Genomic DNA, 19,144 nt, shown 5'->3' on the forward strand with positions numbered 1-19,144 from the left:
ATGGCTCTACTGGCTCTCACTTTGCCATCTAGTTAAGCCATTTCGGAAGCTCACAGACATATCCTATACATGCTTCCACCTTCTTTCCTCTACTTGCTGCGTATTCCTAGGATTCCCCCTTATTTGCTTTTCCTTTTTCTTTGGAGGGTGGACCAGAGCAGAGACTTTGCCTTCAAACCTTACCAGTGACTGTGGCCTGTTTCCAAAGAAATAAGTTTGAATTTAGGAAGCTTTATTGTGATAAGATTCATTTCTGTAAGGTTTGATTTTAGTAAAAATTTCTGAAAATGTTTCTTTTTCTATTTCTTTTAATTGCATATTTCTTTTATAATAAAAACATTTAATTTTTTAAATAGTTCTTGTTTCCTAATCTGCATGTAAATAATGGTATTTACAAATTATGTTACAACTTGCTTTTTCTTTTTTAAGGAGTTAGCAAAATTATAGTACAAATTTTCACTAATTTTATTTGTTCTTCATTGGGTATCATAATTTATGTCTCTAAGTGGGATTAATAGTGTAAAGGCATCCAGACAGATTTTTCTTAATGAAATATTTTAGTTTAAACATTTTTATATCAAAGCTATAATTATTTTTTGTTTCATTCTATAATCAGTTAACTGCTTTTTCTTTAGGACCACTGCATAATTAATACACAAAGAAGCAGAAAATGAAATTATATAGGTAGAAGGAAAATAACCTGAATAAAAGGAACAATAGTATTTCTGAGCACTGCCTTCTACATTTCACATTCTGTCCACATAGCAGAAGTGAGAACAGAAAAAAAAAAAAAGTGAGATTGTTATAACAGTGGAAAACCTCCAAAATAGTTAAGGTTGAAGAGACTTCGCAGCATATCTGAACACAGCAAGTTCAGGAGGAAGGAAACCATTGTGTCCTCAAACAGTGTCTGTTGCCATGGCATCAGTGACACAGACACTGAGGACTGCAGGTCTGCAGTGAACTTTCCACAGGCGCCCTGAGGGGCTGTGTGTAACCCATCTCCAAAGGCCCCTCCTACCCCAGAGCATAATGAATCAGCTGCTAATGAGGATTTCAGTTGCCGCAGTTCTGGGACATTGGCTTGGGCAGGTCCCTTCTGTAGTAGGCGTCACTGCTTCACATGCTGCACGTCATCTTAGACGCAGGAATCTTCAGTGTCACTGACAGATAGAGGGTACATCCAGCCCGTCTTTTCTGTGATGTCCTGTTGTTCCCTTACCACGGTACTTTGAAAATCATCTTTAAAATGTCTTTCCCCTGGTGTTTTTTTTTTGTTTTGTTTTTGTTTTTTTTAATCTGCTGTCTCCATTGAATAGCAACATTTCTAGCACATGGTAAATAAGTGTTGAGGGAATTAAAAGGGATTAATAAGATTTTGAACATTCATTCTAAGGAGTATTGTTTCATTAACTCCTTTATTATGGAATATGACACTTGGAACAGTAAGTTGGAGAAATTGTGGAATAGCGAGACTAATGGCTTTTTAATAAATCTAAGGCGCTTTAGACGTGAGAAATTATACACCACAAAGCCAGGCTTGACCCTAGGTATTGGGGTACAGAGATTAAAATATTCACATACAAGCAGGCACACCTCTAGGACTCAAATTGCTTTTTATCGATGGAAATTGCAGGATAGTAAGTATATATGGTTACTACCTAATGTGATGGAGGTACATGTAGGTTACTATGGTAACACCAATGAGGTGATTGGTGTTCACTGACTGGAAAGATCTCAGAAAATTGGTTTACTAGGCAAAGTTAGGAAAGTTATTCAGGCTGAGATGGGCATTTTCAGAGCCTTGGCTATGCATGAGAGGAACAGTCTCTCAGAAAGCCACAGGCCCTTGAACAGGTGGCAGGTTTTAAGCACATTTGTAATTTTGCTTCACCCTCCCATGTTGCTCAGGAGTCAGAAACCAGACAGAGATCATAAGGCAGTGCTTAGTAAATAGTCCAGGTCACAGTTAAGAAGGATCTGAATGATGTGAGGACATGGTGGGGGGGACACCTTACGGGGTTCCTTAGGTGGCAGAAATGGGGACTTTATATCAGAATGTCTCAGGGAGCACATCAGAGAGTGAACAGAAAGTCACCCCTGCTTATGCCCCCACTGGAAGGAGTAGGGAGTCAGGTTGGGGGAGAGCAGAGGCCAGCCTTGCAGGGAACACGAGAACTCACCACTCCCAAAGCATTCAGAGTCATCTAAGGAACTTTGAAAAAGGACTGGCAAGCCTGTGAACAAAGAAGCGGCCGTGTCTGTGCTGTGGAGAACACATTTGCCCTGAGAGAAACACAAGTTTCAGAAGCTAAACTGGCCAGTGAAATCTAGGCTGGAAATTGCAAACACCCTGAATCCCAGCTGTGGCAATAGAAAAGAAAGAATGCACTATGTGTGTCTTAGTCGCTAAGACAAGATCCCAGTAAGAGAGTAACAAGATGGGCAGAGTGGCCATGGATGTCACAGTTTGATCAAGAGAAAGAAAAGGATCCTTATTAATGGGCTGCGGGGCATAGGAGGAAGAAGAAAGTGAAGTTGAGGAAGCAAGGGCCAAGTTTTGGTTGTGTTTAGAAAACTGGGGAATGACAGTCCTCACAGAGAAAGCTTGTATACCACCTGTTTCGTGTCATAATCACCTACAGTTAAAAAAAAAAATCGTGTTTCATTTTGTTTTTACATTCTGTGAGCTTGTGTACGTATGTGGTCACACACCTACCATTCACATGTGGAAGAAAGAGGGCAGCCTGTGGGAGTCAGTTATGACCTTCTACTGTGTCCTGGGGACTGAACGTGGGTCCTCAGGCTTATAGGAGCTTTTACCTGCTGAGCTGTCTCACCAGCCTTGAAAATTATTTTATCTACACAAGAACATAACAGCTCACAAAATAAAACCTGTCTTCCGTTTGGAAGGTTTGCTCGGAGAGGGGGAGGCCCTGAGCTTTTGGAGGCCCAGCTTGCACCTTTGCTCACATCCCTTACCTGACTGTCAGGCACTAACCCGTGCTGTCATACCCTGGGCATGCAAAAGAAAGCAGCTAGGAAGACAGGGAGAAAAAGCAGGAGAAAGCCGTAGGAGAAAGGGTAGAAGGAAGAACCTGTCTGCGGTGCTACAAAGACCAAGAGACTCTTTGTTGGCCGTGACCTTAGTCTTGGCTGATGCTTGTTGGCTCGAGTTAGGCAGGCAGATGCAATGAAGGATGTGAGAGCAGTGAGGAAACAGAGTGGAGACAGAGTCGATGGTCTTCAGTGTCAGCTGTGCGTGCCCTTCTGGGGACACTTCATTCCATTCCTGGAGCTGATTTGCGCATTTGTTTCAGGAAGTACTAGTGTCTTGAATTTACCACTGAGTTTTCACTTAGTTAAAAGGAAGCAGGCTCCAGACTTTCTTAGCATCAAGACCCAGTGTAAGTGATGTCCTAGGTCTTCCTTCTAGAGCAGTGGTTGTCAACCTTCCTAATGCCGCGGCCCTTTAATGTAGCTCCTCATGTTGTGGTGACCCCCAACCATAACATTATTTTCATTGCTACTTTATAACTATAATTTTGCTACTGTATAAACTGTACTATAAATAGCTGTGTTTTACAATGGTTTTGGTGACCCCTGTTAAAGTAGTTCAACCCCAAAGTAATCAGGACCACAGGTTGAGAACCACTGTTGTAGAAGGTAGTCATATCTGTTTGCTTTTAGGATATCCCTTATTTATGCTGTTAAGACAATAACTTTTATTTTTTAGTGTTTCAGAAAGACAATAAATGAATATACTCACTTTAAGCCTTATTAAAACTTTAGTCCCCCAGTGTCTCCAACTAAGAAAACTGAGAACTACCAAAATACTTACTATTCTTGAAGGAAGGGAAAAAATAACTTTCTTAGTTTTTATTTCTAAAAGAAAAAAATGAAGGAAAATATTGCAGAATTTGACAAATTTTGAGAGTTAAAAAGTCAGTTCAAGAAAAGCAACAAGTAAAATTCTGGAAAATATCTGTAGCATGTCTGTGTTATAAAATATTAATGTGCTTTTTTTAAAAAATAGAGAATTTGAGTAACCTGAGCACTTTTGGTTGTTGACTTGATCCAGAAACCAAGAAGATGGACTTGGGGCTCAGACTGTGCTAGGACACACACAGCTCTTCCTTCAGTCCCACGAGCCTTTGTAACCTCCTTACGGGTGTCCTATTCTCAGTACACAAAGAACAGTGCAGCCCCTCTGTGGCGGCTGTGAGCAGTGGCAGACTGCTCTTTCATTGTATTGTATCATACTCCAAATGACCAGTAATGGAAGATAGAAAATGCCCATCGATTCTAAGACTACATAGTTTGGAGGTAAATGGTTGAGCTAACTGTGCAAACGAGTGGGTCTCTGTTTCTTGTGCCTTCTCCTGGGATCATTTCCTTTTCTTTGTTTTGTCCAATTAAGATGTGTTAGTTTTCATTTTATCTTATTATTATACACACACAGACACTTTTTTTTTAAATCAAAAGTGGAGTTATTTGGTTGTTTTTGATAGCATTTGTTTACTTAGGATTACAAGCATCAATTTAAATAGTACATTAAATTATAAGTCAAGTCTACAGAGTTTAAATAAAAATATTTGAGTTGAATTATAAAAGTTCTTTGAAATACTACTTGAAGTTTTCAGTATTGGTGGCTTAACTGATTACTGAACTTACTTATATCCACATCATTAAACACATTCTTAGTTATAATCAGGTGTGGTGGTGCATAACTTTAACCCCAGTACTAGACAGGCAGAGGTAGGTGGACCTCTGTGTTTGCACCTACACAGGTCTACATAGACTGCTCTGGATAGGCAGAGCTACATAGTGATACCCTGTGTTAAACAGCAAGAGCAATAATGCAATTTATTGTAATTGAATTTTAATTTATCAATATTAATTGATAAATTGTAATTTATCGCTTACTTATTTTATGATAATGTATGTTCTGTGTTCTTAGATAACACTTGTAACCTCTCCTATTTTATTTTGATTGTCCTTTTTTGTTCTAGCACATGATCGTGATGGAAGACATGCTCAAAGACTTTGTCCTTGGAGAGCACTTGCTCTTGGTCGGTAACCAGGTGAGGTATGGCTGGGGGCCAAGTGAATGCAAATGCTTTGAAGGCAGTAAGTTTCTTCTTTTGGGAACAAGAATAAGCCCTCTTACCCCTAATAAAGTGAAATATTTAAGTTTACAACATGAAACTCTTTGCTGTTGAAAAAGGAATGTATACCACCTAAGCCTTAGATTTACCCCAAGGTTAAACACCTTCACTCATCTCCCATAATGCTGACCAGTTGCCCCAAGAGTGTCTGTACCTTCCCAGCTCTGCTGCCCTGGTCCTGTTTTTCATCACCTGTCACCAGGAGTGCAGAAAAGATTTCAGACTGTAGTCACACTTCCTGAGCATGCTCAGATCCACCCAGCCAGGTCGGTCATTGTACAGCTCAAGTGTTTCCACATCTTTTTGCTGTTGCCAGCCCTTCATGGCTCCCAGATGCAGCCCATATCTTCAGCCTGCCACACAGTGTTGTGGCTTGCCACCTGTGCCCACCTCTCCAGCCCAGGCTGCTGTGTCTTTCTTTGGCTGTGCTGTTTTGAACCACCCTCACCTTCCTTCTAGGTTCTTGTCTCTTTGATGTGTGGTGCATGCCTATCCCTCTACCTGGAGTTTCCCTCCCCAGCGCCTAGGAGGGAGACTTTGCCTTGTCCCTAGGTGAGCTAGGTTCCCTTTCATCTCTTCTCCACCAGTCCTTCTTTTCAAATTAGTTTTGAGGAGCTGTAGTTCCCTTATAGTAACCGTCCTCTGAACTTGTATGTTCCACAAAAACAAGAACCATGTGTCTCTTGTCCATTTCTGTCCTGGGTTTCTAGCACATTACTACTACATTGTAGAGATCTGCATATGCTTGTGTAAGGGATGGATGGACACTCAATATTTAGAACATTCTGATAGTTTTCCTCAGTTTAACTACCAGACCCAAAGTGAGTAGCACTTTGTTTGTTTGTTTGTTTGTTTATTTGTTTTTTAAGTTGGTCTTAAGGGCAACCAGACGCTTGGCCCTCTTCTGTGTGTTTCTTGTTTTATACTTATATAATAATATAGATTCGTTAATGTCTAGCTTCTCAATCCTACTGTTAAAATTTTGTTTTATTTGCTATTATTGTGTGCATGCGTATGTCTCAGTCATGTTTGGAAGTCTGACGACAGCTTTCTCTCCTTTTACCTGCCTTTTGAGGCAGGGTCTCTCTTTAGACTCCAGGCTGCCTGCCAGCCTCTGGGTGACTCTCCACCTCCATGAAGTGAAGGAGTGCTAGGTTTACAGATGCACACTGTTTCTGCATCACTGTTTTGCACACTTGCCAGGGATCAGGCTCTGATCGTCAGACCTACTCAGCAAGCACTTGTACCTCCTGAGCCTACTCACTGGCTCAGATTTTTTAAGCACAGGTACAAATGGATTTCTAGTTGAAGGCATGAATCTGGAATTGAGTGGCAGAAGGTCTAGCAGCAGCTCTCCCACGGGAGTGGACCGTGGCAAACTGCTCAGCTTCCTGAGGTCCCACGTGGCAGTGTGAAGAGTCTGCCGTCAGCTGAGCTAATGTAAAGATGACGTGTGGTAAAGCCTTAGAAGATATCCACACAGCGCTTAGCGCCAGCTAAAAATAAAGCCCATGCATCACGGGGAAGTTTTAAAAGCATTTTTGTGTCCTCTTGGTTCATTTTTTCTAAACAAGAGTTAAACATAAAATATATAATTCATGGTTGACTTTCCCCATTTGGACTGTGCTACCTACGTCTGTTCACTGAGAGCCATTTTTCTGGTGAGTTTTTATAGGGTGATGAAGAGTGGCTGACAAGTGGCTCGGAGTCTATGGCAGTCTCATCTCACTGAAAAAACGATGGCTTAAGTCTTATAAATGTATGAAGCCCATAGTTCCTTTTTTTTTTAAGTATGGAAGTATGCCTTCATTAGTCTTTAATTTTCATTTTTTTGGAACTTTAAACGTGTGCATTACATCAGCATCCCCCCTCCTCCCTCCCTCTCACCCCAAGCTCATGAACCCAGAGGAGTTTGGGATTTTGTTTTTGAAAGAGAATCCCATTACATATCTCTGCCTAGGGTGGAATCTCTTATATAGACGAGGGTAGCCTTGAATGCTCACAGGTCCACCCACCTCTGACTGCTAGGATTATAGGTATGTATAGGTATGTATGTAGCCTGGCTCAAATCCAGAGTTTTTGTTAAACTTTGTCACTTAAATCCTGGTGCACTGGGTCCTTTGAAAATTCCTGCTGTCGAGTGAATAGCCCTAGAAACAGGCATGGCTGGCAACTCAGCAACAGATCATAATGACAAGGAGAGTAGACTGAGAATACATGGAGCTGGAGGTTGGGGGATAGTTTCTTATAGATACAAGACTATAAAACGCAGGTCTCTAGTGGTCAAAGCATGCCTGATGTACCAGCCCTTTTCATATCAGGAGGATTTTTGGTTCTTTGATTGTAAACCTAAAAGTTTATAATCACCAGCATGCATATGTATGTATATATATTTATACAGGTTTTGTGTGTGTGCGTGTGTGTGTGTGTGTAGCCTTGGCCATCCTGAAACTTGTTCTGTAGATCAGCTGGCCTTGAACTCACAGAGAAATACTTGCCTCTGCCTCCCAAAATCTGGGATTATAGGCATGTGCCTCTGTCACCATCACCACCACTACCACCTGGCTGCCTGTCTTTTAAATATTCTAAGTAGTCTGACTCCTTCAGACTGCTTTTTGATATCTCCATGTCTGATCCCACTCTTTCCAGCCTGGCATCTCATTCCTCACCTTGAAATTTGTTTTCAGATCTAAGTTAGAGTTCATTTCCTGAGTGCATCTTTTTTTTGGTTCTGTATTCCAGCCTCTGGTCTTTGCCAGTGCCTCTCCCCTTGCCAACCCCCACCCTACCTCATCCCCTTGTCTTTGGGTTTGCTTGTGCTTTTTTCCCCTTGCAATAACAATGTGTTGTCATCAGAATAAGGTAAGCAGGGAACACAGAAACCTATTGAAAGCCCGGATTTTTAGCAGTCTGAGACACTGAGTAATTTATTATCATGGCTCAGTTCCCTGTAGTGATGAAATGGCAATTTTCAAGTTTATGTCAGTCTCTGCTTATATTCACAGATTTGCCTGCCCTCTCTAACAATGCAAGTGAGCCATTGAGGGCCCTGGTTATACTGGCTTCCTCTCTGATGCTTTGTGTGCAATGTGTATTAGATATTCGAAATAGTGTCAGGTATTTGAAAAGTATCTTTGAGGACTCCGCAATTCCTACTTAGAAGACAAAGAATAACTATCAATAATTCGCAAAATATTAGAAGTAATTTGAATTTAACATTTAGATAGATTTTTCAGGAGATCTGAAAACAGTGGACTGAATTCTTCTATAAACTTGCCCCTGCTGGGTCAGTCAGAATCTAGGCAAGCACATGGCTCAGTGGCCCTTTTGCCTGAGCTATCTCAGGATCTGAGACAGGACCCCTATGACCAGAGCTGGGTGATCTTCGTATTCTGAACAGTTGCTAGCTAGCATTTAGCTATGAAGAGTGGCACCTCGTGCATGTATTAACCAATTAGAAGGTGGGAGTTGGACCAATGTGGATGGCTAAAAACCCAAATGGAACAGGGTGAACACTTGAGCCAACTGAGTTCCATTCAAACTTGTTTTCAAGAGCTAACATCTGTGTATAGAAAAGGCAAGACTCTGGTTAGCCATTCTCTGTTGCCTCCTGAGGAGCACCGAGTACTTAGTGGGTCCTTAGCAAATGGAGGACAAGGTGAGTGGCATGTACCCTTTCTCTGCTCTTTTACAGGAAGGTATCCCTTTGCAGTCTTGGTAACTAGGTCCTTTTTCAGTAGCTTTGAGCAACACCCTGTTTGTCAATCAGTGGGTTTTTGGCCTCCCAGTATTTTACATTCCTTCTCATCTGCACTGATTACTGCCTTGTAAAGCATCACCATGAGAAAAAGGCAAGCAAGTGAGAGTGCAGGCCGCAGGCTGAGGACTTTTGACTCTTAGCTCCTAGGGATGGTATAGCTACTGCTATCACTGAAACAATTGAGAAAATGCTGATTTCATCATGTTTTATTTTGAAACTAAGCAAACCATCTGTGTCAGTGATCTATCTCCTTTTCTCTAAAACAATGATGACAACTTAGGGAACAAAAAGAGTGAAGTGAAGCATTGAGGATTAAAAAGGACAGAGAAGTCAACAGTAGGATGATATAAGTATAAATATAACCAGTGTCTTTATTTGAAGGGATTATCCTTAGAAGCAGGCTGCCCAGACGTCTGATTACAAACTGGCACTGGCTGCAGTCCATGAGAACGTTTAAGTTGGGTTGGAACTTGAGGCATTTCAGAAGATTGTTGGATTACCAGCTGCATCTTTTAAGCAAGGGGAAATTAGAGGAAGTGAGTGTTGATTTTGAGGTAGCACAAAGATTTATACCTTCATTAAATCCAGTCTTACCTTTCCCCTTGTATGTAATACCTTTCCTAAGTATCTACAGTATTGGACAAAATTCCACACGTATCTGCTAGGAGGCTGAAAAGGTCCAAATACAACACTTGCCAAAATAAATGAGAATAAAGTAGCTTACATTTTATTTGACAGAGTAAGTTATTAAATTTTTGTGTTTGGTTTAGGATTCTTCTGCCAGAGTGATCTTTCTAGTAAGTGAGGCAGGATTGCCACCTTTGAACCAAAGGGGACAGGACTTACACACTTGATGGTCACTTAGGAGCCTTTGCTGCAGATGTGGGAGCTCTGCAGAACGCTGCCATGTGTCCTCCCCATTGTAACAACAGATCGCCACCGCCCCTTGAAATTAGGGGTTTTTATTTTTTCATTACTATGTAAGCAGGACATTTCACCTAACACAGAGGGTGGTCTGTTCATTTCTTAACTGGTGATGCTTTTGGAGGAGGGGAAGGGGATTCCCCAGCCCTAGGAATACAAAGAAGAAACTTATCAATGATAACTCCATTTTCTGAAAAACTAGACCATATGACACACAAATATTTATAGAAATTGAGTTAGAGAATCAGCCTACAGGTGTGCCATATCTTTTTTATTACAAAGTCCTTATACATAAATGTTTTGGGATAAGAATGCTTGGGTTTTGAGAACAGTTGCATTTAATAGATATTTGATGGGAACATATTTTTTTAATACCATCTAAAATGCTGGCTACTCTGGCATAAGAATTATTTTAAGATACTATGTTTTATTTTACAAATGAAAGTTTAATCAGCTACATAACCCGTATCATTTGGTTTTGGTATTAGGCAAAACTTTGCAGCAAGTCACCAGCATTTGGCCCATGCTTAATGGGGTGCAATTAATTATGCATAGTCACTGCTACCTGAGCAATCTGTTAAAATCATTTGTCAACATTTTTTTTCATTTTAAGCCATTTTTTATATCTTGCCAAATAATAGCTTAACATGTTTGTGTTTTATGATTCATACGTATCTTTTCCTTGTCAGGATTCCAGTGCATAAGCTGGGTATGGTGGTGTACACCTTTAATTCCAGCACTTTTGGGATGTGAGTTCAAGGTCAGCCTGGTCTACAAAGCGAGTCCAGGATAGCCCAGGCTACACAGAGAAACCCTGTCTCAGGAAAAAAAAAAAAAAAAGATTCACGTGCCTGTCATCGACCTTGTCCCACGGGACTTTTACAGAGGATGCTTCTCTCTGCCTTGTGTTCTTTATGTCTTAATATGACTCGTTCTTTGCATACCCTGTTCAGCTCCACAGCAATGTTGGATCTGTCTGCAGTAAGACAGATCTTACTTTTATTTTTCTGCTAAAACTTAACACTTAGCCTACTTACATACCAGCTAGAGTCTTCTTTATAGGGAGATACTCCAAACTCCTTTTATAGTTCCAGATTTTCCAGGTATAGCATGCCCACTTGTCCCCTCAGCCCTTTTCTGTGGGGGGGAGGGGTGCGATTTTTTTTGTACATGTTGCTGCTGTGAACATCCTCAGGCGCTTACCTCTCTAGAAACTTTCTTAGTTGGTGTCACAGAGAAATGCAAAATTACTATCCTTTGAACATCCAGGCCATTTCCTATTCCAATTCAACTTTGTGCTGTATGTTTAATTTCATCTGTAGTTGAATTATACTCATGAACAAGGACTAAAGGCAGTGATAATTGTGTGCTTTACAGTTTTTAACACTTTTAGTCATTTACTTAGTTCTACAACATTGGAGTAAGATAAAAGTTGTACTTTCTATATCTTTCCAGTAAACAGACAAGCTTAAAAAGATTCAGGTATTTGTCGGAGATCAGGTAGCTAGTTAGTGGCTGACTTAGATCTCCTGGGTCTCTATTTTACCACAATATCCCATGAGATCTAGTCTATTGATTCTAATATAGCAGCAGCAGCAGCAGTACAATGGCTGACTTTATTGAGTGATTATGATAGTCTAGATACAGATTGTACTGATACCCAGAGACATTCACGTTTTTCTTTTACATAGGAATACATATTTATTGCAGTCACCAGACAGCAACATCTTGAAAGTCTTCTATTTCGCCAGCACTTCTGTGGGTGGGGTGTGGACAGGAGATTCATGTGTTAATGTGCATGTGCACTTGTGTGAACATGCAGTGTCAGGCAACTTTCTCAACCACTTTCCACTGTAGGTTTTGAGACAGTCTCTTACTGGACCTCACTGGTTCTATTTGGCTAGCCTGTCTGACCAGCAAGCTCCAGAGATCTCTGGTCTACCTCTGCAGTCCTGGGATTGTAGGCATGTGCTGCCATGCCCTGGCTGTGACATGAGTGCTGGGAATCTGAGATCAGATTGTCATGTCTGCAAGGCAAACACTTTACTCACACCCATTTTGTATGTTATCTTGTAGTGCAGTCCCCTTCTTGCAGGTTTCTTAGTATTCGTGGGTGCAATAACTGAAATTCCATTATCATAACCTAAAAAGGCAACTTTAACCATTAATATAATCCGAAGTGGTCTCTTTCCAGTGTTCTGCAGTGGCTGCAATAGTGTTACTTCACAGTTGGTTTGTTCCAGTCAATGTTGATCAAAGTCTGGCCATTGCATTTGAGGTTCCTTCCAAGTCTGTTTGAGAAACTGTCCAATTCCATGTTTTGTCACTGAGAGAAAAGATCTAACAGGAAAGAAGAGTCCCTGTGGCTCCATATCAGAGGTCTCAGCCTTGGCCAACTGGGTCCACTTCACTGGGCCTGCAGTCAGCCTAAAACCTCATGTTGAGAAGACAAGGCAGAGGGAAAGAAGATACGCATCTCACAATGAAGGGGCTGGGGCTACATAAACCCTTCAGAGGCACCTCCCACTGACCTTCCTCCATCAGCTAGACCTGACCTTCACATCACCCATTCCACTACATCAGTTCCCTCAGTATCCAGTCACCTCAATAGTACCACCAACTAGTAACCAGCCACGTGAGCCTGGGGCCGTGTTTTATATTTCACATCATAACAGACAGGATGTTTTCTCCTGTCATCTTATCTTGAGAGATACTGGCCCACTCTTATATAAACATTCTGTATAGAATTATACTAATCTGGTGAATTTCTATTGAGGGAAATGTTTTTAGAGTTAACTTTATTAAATCAATTTAAATTCTTAATTTGCATGACAAAATTAAATTCTATTCATTTATTCTAAGCTAGACATAACCTTTTATTAATTTTGTAGCATTTTATTTATTTATTTTGCATTTACAGCCAAGTAGGCATCTGCAACCATTGTTATTATACTGTTTTCTGTATCTTCTTCCCTCTCTTAATTCAAGGTTACTGTGATCAGTTTTTCTGTGCACAGAGATTTCACAAATGCTTGTTGAGTTAATATTAAACTGCTTTACATATTATGCTGCCAAAATTAAAGAATGTGTGAATTTTGCTAACTAATTGGAAGCAGGCCTGAGCAGGTTGCTTCTGTGTCACTATGCCAATGTAATTGCCTAATATCTGAAGAGGGACTGAACAATTTGTCCAGAAATGTTCTTGTCTGTGTTTCCCAGCTGGTGGTGACAGCGGGAAACTAGATAACTAAGTGTGCCGCCTTTTCAGCAACTCCAGCAGCCTAGGGACTCCAAAGCTAGGGAATACTAGATTTCATCAAATATGCTGATGCTAACCTTTCCATTAGTATTTGGCACCTTTCCAAGCTTTTTTCGTTAGTGAAGTTGCCTGATTTATAGTCTGGAAAAAAATGCCATTCTTTCACATTCTCTCCACCAGTGTAGTTTTTTTCTGTTTTCTTAGTAAACCATTTTTTTCATATTTATTTTGTATTTGTATTTTCTTAAGGTTGATCCCCTTCCATTCATACCTCCATGGTGGTATTAATGGCTGACTACAATACCAAACTATCTTTGCTGTTCATGGTAGCAATGTATTTCCTAAGCTTATTGAAGGGATATAGATTTTATTCCTGTAAGAAAAGGATATTGGCCTCTGGCAGGAAGCTTTGTAATCATTTCTGTGGGAGCCATATATTTGAATTCTTTGTTTTATTTTGGCTGTAACAAGATCCATCTTTGTGACTATTTAGGATTATTTACTATTAATTTTCAGTAAAGTTGTTTTTCTGGTTATGTAGTCTGCTTTTGTTGAGAGCACTTGGAAAAATAAGAAATTGCCACTGATTATATAGCAGCAATCTCCTTCTTAGTCATAAGATTAACGAATACAGTAATATTTAGAAACCAATCAGTTTAAGACTTTCTATTCAGATGAGAAAACCTAGGCCCAAAGAGTGGTTAAGAAACCTCTGTGTTGAGAGCTGCTGAGGCCCAGTGTCCTGACTCCCAGTATGATATAATTTTAAGACAACTTAAGAATTTGAAGCTTCATCATTAAAGGAAAAATTTCAATTAAAAAAATACCAGGTAGAATTTTTTTTTCTGTTTATTTAGTTACTTCCCTTAAAATGGACTTAAGGTGCTATTGAAAGAAAATTTCTAAATTTCACAAAAATGGAAGCAACCTTGCACAAGTTTTTCAAGAATTAAGGGAAACTGGAAAGAAGGACAATGCAGGGCCATTGTAGAGTTGTGCCTTGCCAACAGCAAGCACTGTACCAGAACCCACTCAAAGCACCGTGGCAGAGGACAGGTCCAGGTTACCTCCTCACTGGCCACCCTCCTGACTCTTCCACTCTGACTCTGATTCCACTCAAGACATCCCCAGATACTTGTTCTGCTCAATTTTAGAATGTTAGATTGACTGAATTTTATTTGACTCCATGGCATTTTTGGCACACATCCTCCAGTAAAGCAGTTGAGGAAGCTGCCTCTTGATGTCTGTTTTGTGTGAGGAAATATAAAGTATAGCTCAAGATATTACACCAGAATGAGTTTGACTTCAAGTTCCCTTGTGCTCCAGGTTCTTCACTGCCTAGAACACAATTGAACTTGCCTTCCTCCAGAACAGACACATTATTACCTCTTTGTACATGGCTGGTATAAGCATGCGAACCATTTTGCACTGAAGGGGCATTTGTGGATGAGCAGGAACTCTGTAAGTGTTAATCTCTTCACTTTCTATACTAAGAGCATCACAAAGAATTCATCCTGGAAAATGGAAGGCACCTACAAGAGGTATCTGTCCCCTTAAGAAGAGTGAAGAGTGGAACTGGAAAGCACCTATAAGAGGTGTCAGTCGCTTTAGGAAGAGTGAAGTGCAGGGCTTCAACTTCTTCCTTTTTCCCTCCCTCTTTTTCTTCAAATTTAGTGGTTCTTTTTTAAATAATTTTTATTTTTTTATATTAATCATGGGTTATTTACTTTGTATCCCAGCCATAGCCCCCTCCCTCATTCCCTCCCAATCCCACCTTCCCTCCCTCTCTCATCTCCTCCCTGCCTCTTTCCAAGTCCACTGATAGGGGAGGTCCTCTTCCATCTGACCCCTAGCTTATCAGGTATCTTTAGTACTGGCTGCAATGTCCTCCTTTGTGGCCTAGCAAGGCTGCTCTTCCCTCGGGGGTGGGGAGGAGGTCAAAGAGCCAGCCATTGAGTTCATGTCCCTGTTCCCCTTACTAGGAAACCATGTTTTGTAGCAGCTTTGTTTGTAATAGCCAGAACCTGCAAAGAACTCAGATGTCCATCAGTGGAGGAATGGATATAGAAATTGTAGTACTTTTACACAATGGAATACTACTCAGCAATTAAAAACAAGGAAATCATGAAATTTGTAGGCAAATGATGGGATTTAGAAAACATCATCCTGAGTGAGGTATCCCAGGAGCAGAAAGACACACATGGTATATACTCACTTATAAGTGGGTATTAGACCTATAAGATAGGATAAACATACTAAAATCTGTACACCTAAAGAAGATAAAAACGAAAGAGGACCTGGGGTGAGATGATCAGTCCTCACTTAGAGAGACAAATGGGATGGACATTGGAAGTAGGAGAAAACAAGTAACAGGACAGGAGCCTACCACAGAGGGCCTCCGAAAGACTCTACCTAGCAGTGTATCAAAGCAGATACCGAGACTCATAACCAAACCTTGGGCAGAGTGCAGGGAATCATATTAAAGAAGGGGGAGTTAATATGACCTGGAGAGGACAGTAGCTCCACAAGGCCCAAATATATCTGGGCACAGGTCTTTTCTGAGATTGATACTCCAATCAAGGACCATGCATGGATATAACCTAAACCCCTGCTCTGATGTAGCCCATGGTAGCTCAGTTTTAGTGGTTCTTACCTGAAGGTTACACGTGCATCATGAGCAATAGACACCTAATGAGAGGGATGCCCACTTGCTGAGGCACCTGACGTATTACTGGTATCCTCTGTGTGGTGGCGATGTTCTAGGGAGACGGGATTGAAGGAGAGAAACGACAGAGTGGTCAGGCTAAGCTGCAGAGAAGGGAAGACATCTCACTGGAAAGCCAAGGGGTGGCTGGAAGATGGCAGATAAGACAGGATGGGCCATGTGCTTAGAAGAAATGGCATAAGCAAAGAATTAGAGGTGGTAGTCATTTTGAAGACAGGAGGCTGATACGAGCATGCACCAGTGAGACTGAGCATCAGCCTCTGGGTTTGCTTGTGTGCTGTGCAGCTTCTTCAAAGCCTGTTTGTCACTGATGCTCACATTTCAGTCTCAGGACCCAAAGCCATTTCCAGATGAATTTCCATCTGCCTGTTTTCCATTCTCTTTAGACCTTTCTTCTCTTGTCCTTTTCCCTCTGTGATAGTGTCCAGGAAGACAGCCTTAGATCCCTTTCTTCTATAAATGACTTAATTGCCCAAGGATGATAGGGACTAGCCTCAGCCAACTGTGGGTCTCAAGATTGGGAGGGATAGATCGGTGTGAGAGAAAATCAGTTCACACACACGGGCAGGTACAAGCTGACAGATGACCCATTTCAAGAGACTGTTCTTGGGAGGTAGTCTCTCTGGTGTCTGCTCATTTTTTTTCTTCTCTTTCTTCTTCTCTTCCTTTGAGCAGAGAGTCAATCCCAGTCTTTTATTGTTAAATCATTTCCTTATGCATTTTTTTCCTACATGATCAAAACCCTTTTTGTCTTTCTGCAGAATATTGGCTTTTCCCCAAAGACCCACAGATGAGAATAAACAGAATATAGCAAGTTATACTCTACATACATGGTACAGTGATTGCACCCAACAACTCAAAGAACAGAACATAGCAAGCTTTACTCCACACACACGGCACAGTGATTACATTGCAAGCAAGCAAGCATATTTAATTATTAAGTCAGTGCTTTTCTTAGGCAAACCTTCACATCATAGGTCATCTAGGCAAAATCTTGTGGTTACAATAAGTGTCATAAAAACAAAGAGATGCTAAACAAACTAGACTATTCTTAATTCTCAACTGCTGCTTGTATCTGAGCAAGATCTTTCTAAATATCTTTTGTAATAGGAGTGATCATTCAGAGGGTCTCTGGCCCCGTCGTCATAAACTATACAAAGCTCCTGTAATCTCCCTGTCATATCCCAAGAAGTCATGTCCGTATGACGAGGATTTTCTAGAAAAGGAAGTCACTATGAGTCCAGTAGTAGCTCTAGGGTCTAATTTCTTTCTGACTGCAGCAATCTGGGGGCTGAGTGTGGAAACGCACATAATTCCTGATATCGTTTGATAGCCATGAGCTGACTAAAGTTTTTCAGGAACAATTAGCACAAAAGGCCTTTATGAGTTCAATTTCTGTTCAGATAATTCAGGCTTCACTGCCTTTACAGCCGAGAGGGATGTTTCTTCCATAGTGGTTGTTTCTGAGGCATTTCCTTATCTCCCAGTCCCCCTAGAAATCTTACTAGTTGCATTGACTTGGGTTGAATTAGAGGAAAAAGATGGAGTCACAGTAAGAAACAAAGCAGGTGGACATGGAGAAAAAAGCAACCCCCTTTGTGGGCTGGTAATCCAGAGATGTTTTCTCCAGGGCGGCAGTGCTCCAGCAGCCGGAGCTGTGTCAAGCCGCTGCTTCCACAACAATGTCGTACCTGACACAAGGACACAGATTACTTTAGAGTGATAAACCTTGTAAGTTTCTGTGGTCCCCGAATGTCTCAAGAGTTTTTAAAGTCATAACCCCAGCTCTTCTCTCACAGTAACTGGAGGTGTGGGCTTCCTGCCTTTAGCTTGCTTTCTACCTACAGGCTTCACATCCTCTCTGTTACTTCCAACCCTGGAGTTAATAGAGCTTTTGACTCCTGCCCTCCTTCTAGTATGCTGTTATGAAGTGCTCAACAGGGCAGTGATTGAAAGGAAATGGCTAGTTTTATGAGATTTCCAATTCCTTCTCCTTTTAAAAAAGATTCACTCACTAAATATAATCTCGATAAATATGTAAGAGTTTATTTATGTTAATTTTATTAAAAAGAGACAAGTTGCATTTATAGAATAGTGGCTCATATGTAAAGATAAATATGCTCACGGATAAGATGAAAATATTAACAGGTAATTTTTTAACAGTTACACATTGAATACTATCTTATATTCTACATTTCCCAGTGAGGAAAGGGAGTACATGTAATTTTTATAAAAGAAAAATTAGACCTTATTTATGTACTTATCCAATTAAAGTAATCCTGAGGATTTTCTGTGCTAGACTATGATTAGAAGGAACAAATAGCTGTAATTGTTTCGTTTTGCTCAGGATATTTACAGAAATTCCTTCCTAGATTATTCTTTCAGCATTTCCTCGAAGGAACTGTGAGAGCGTCTTGAAGTGATGTAGGAAGTGACCCAATGAGATCTCTGGTTTAGAAAAGAAGCTAAACCAATTGAGGACTATCCTCTGGTGAGGGTGGAGGTGGGAAGGCAAGTGGGACCTTTTCCAGCAGCTCAGGAGGATGTGCAGCTCCAGGGCCGAGACGGGGAACTGAAGAGGAAGAAACAGATGTGGGAAACAGGCACTTCAAAATAAACATGTCCAAAATTAAACTGGCTTTGTAAACTTCCCTCCACTACCCAGCGAACCCGCAGCTCCTCCCCCATCTCTTCCTCAGTAAATGGCCTGACCTTATCACTCTCAGCCCAGGACGAAGATTGATTTCTTCATCTCCTTATCCTCCATCACACAGTGATCTTTCCTTTCTTAACTGTCTTTTAAATCTGTTGATTTCTCTTTGCTCCTTGGCTTAAGCCATCATCATTATTGAATTCATTAAAGAGTTTCTAAACTGTTTCCCTTTGCTGTCACTTCTTTCTCTCTGCCATTGCATCAGACTGGTTTTCCAGGACTGAAAATCCGATCCTATCACTCCCTAGCCTCAGTGGCTGCTTTTGGAAATAGTGCAACTCTTGGCTGCCAAGGCTCTGCCACAGTTAGAAACACCTCCCTAGATAGCCTGTTTCTGACAACTCCTTCCTCACTTACGTGGTGATCTTTGACTTCCTGCAGACCTCTGTGGATCACTAGACCTACAAATCTTCCCTAGTGCCCTCTCTACCAAAGCACCCCATTCCTCCATTTTCCATACCTCCTAATTTCATGTTATTTTAAATTAAATCTTACATGTGATAGGCCTTCCCAAGCCTTGGGTTAACTCTCAAAGCATCTTGGATGCCTCATAGAGCTACATTGACATGGAACCTTAATAATGTTCCCTTGAGTT

General features: G+C 40.9%; 1 protein-coding gene across 1 annotated transcript in view; it reads left to right on the forward strand.

Annotated features, from left to right (window-relative positions):
• Positions 1–19,144, forward strand: part of Vwa8 (von Willebrand factor A domain containing 8) — a 332,841-nt gene that overhangs the window by 158,325 nt on the left and 155,372 nt on the right. The window contains exon 20 of the mRNA XM_060391483.1: positions 5,013–5,084. Coding sequence (XP_060247466.1) covers positions 5,013–5,084 — 72 coding nt within the window. The remainder of the gene's footprint in view (positions 1–5,012; positions 5,085–19,144) is intronic.

The sequence above is a fragment of the Meriones unguiculatus genome, chromosome 9 (genome assembly GCF_030254825.1).
Source record: "Meriones unguiculatus strain TT.TT164.6M chromosome 9, Bangor_MerUng_6.1, whole genome shotgun sequence".
In the NCBI taxonomy this organism is placed as follows: Eukaryota; Metazoa; Chordata; class Mammalia; order Rodentia; family Muridae; genus Meriones; species Meriones unguiculatus.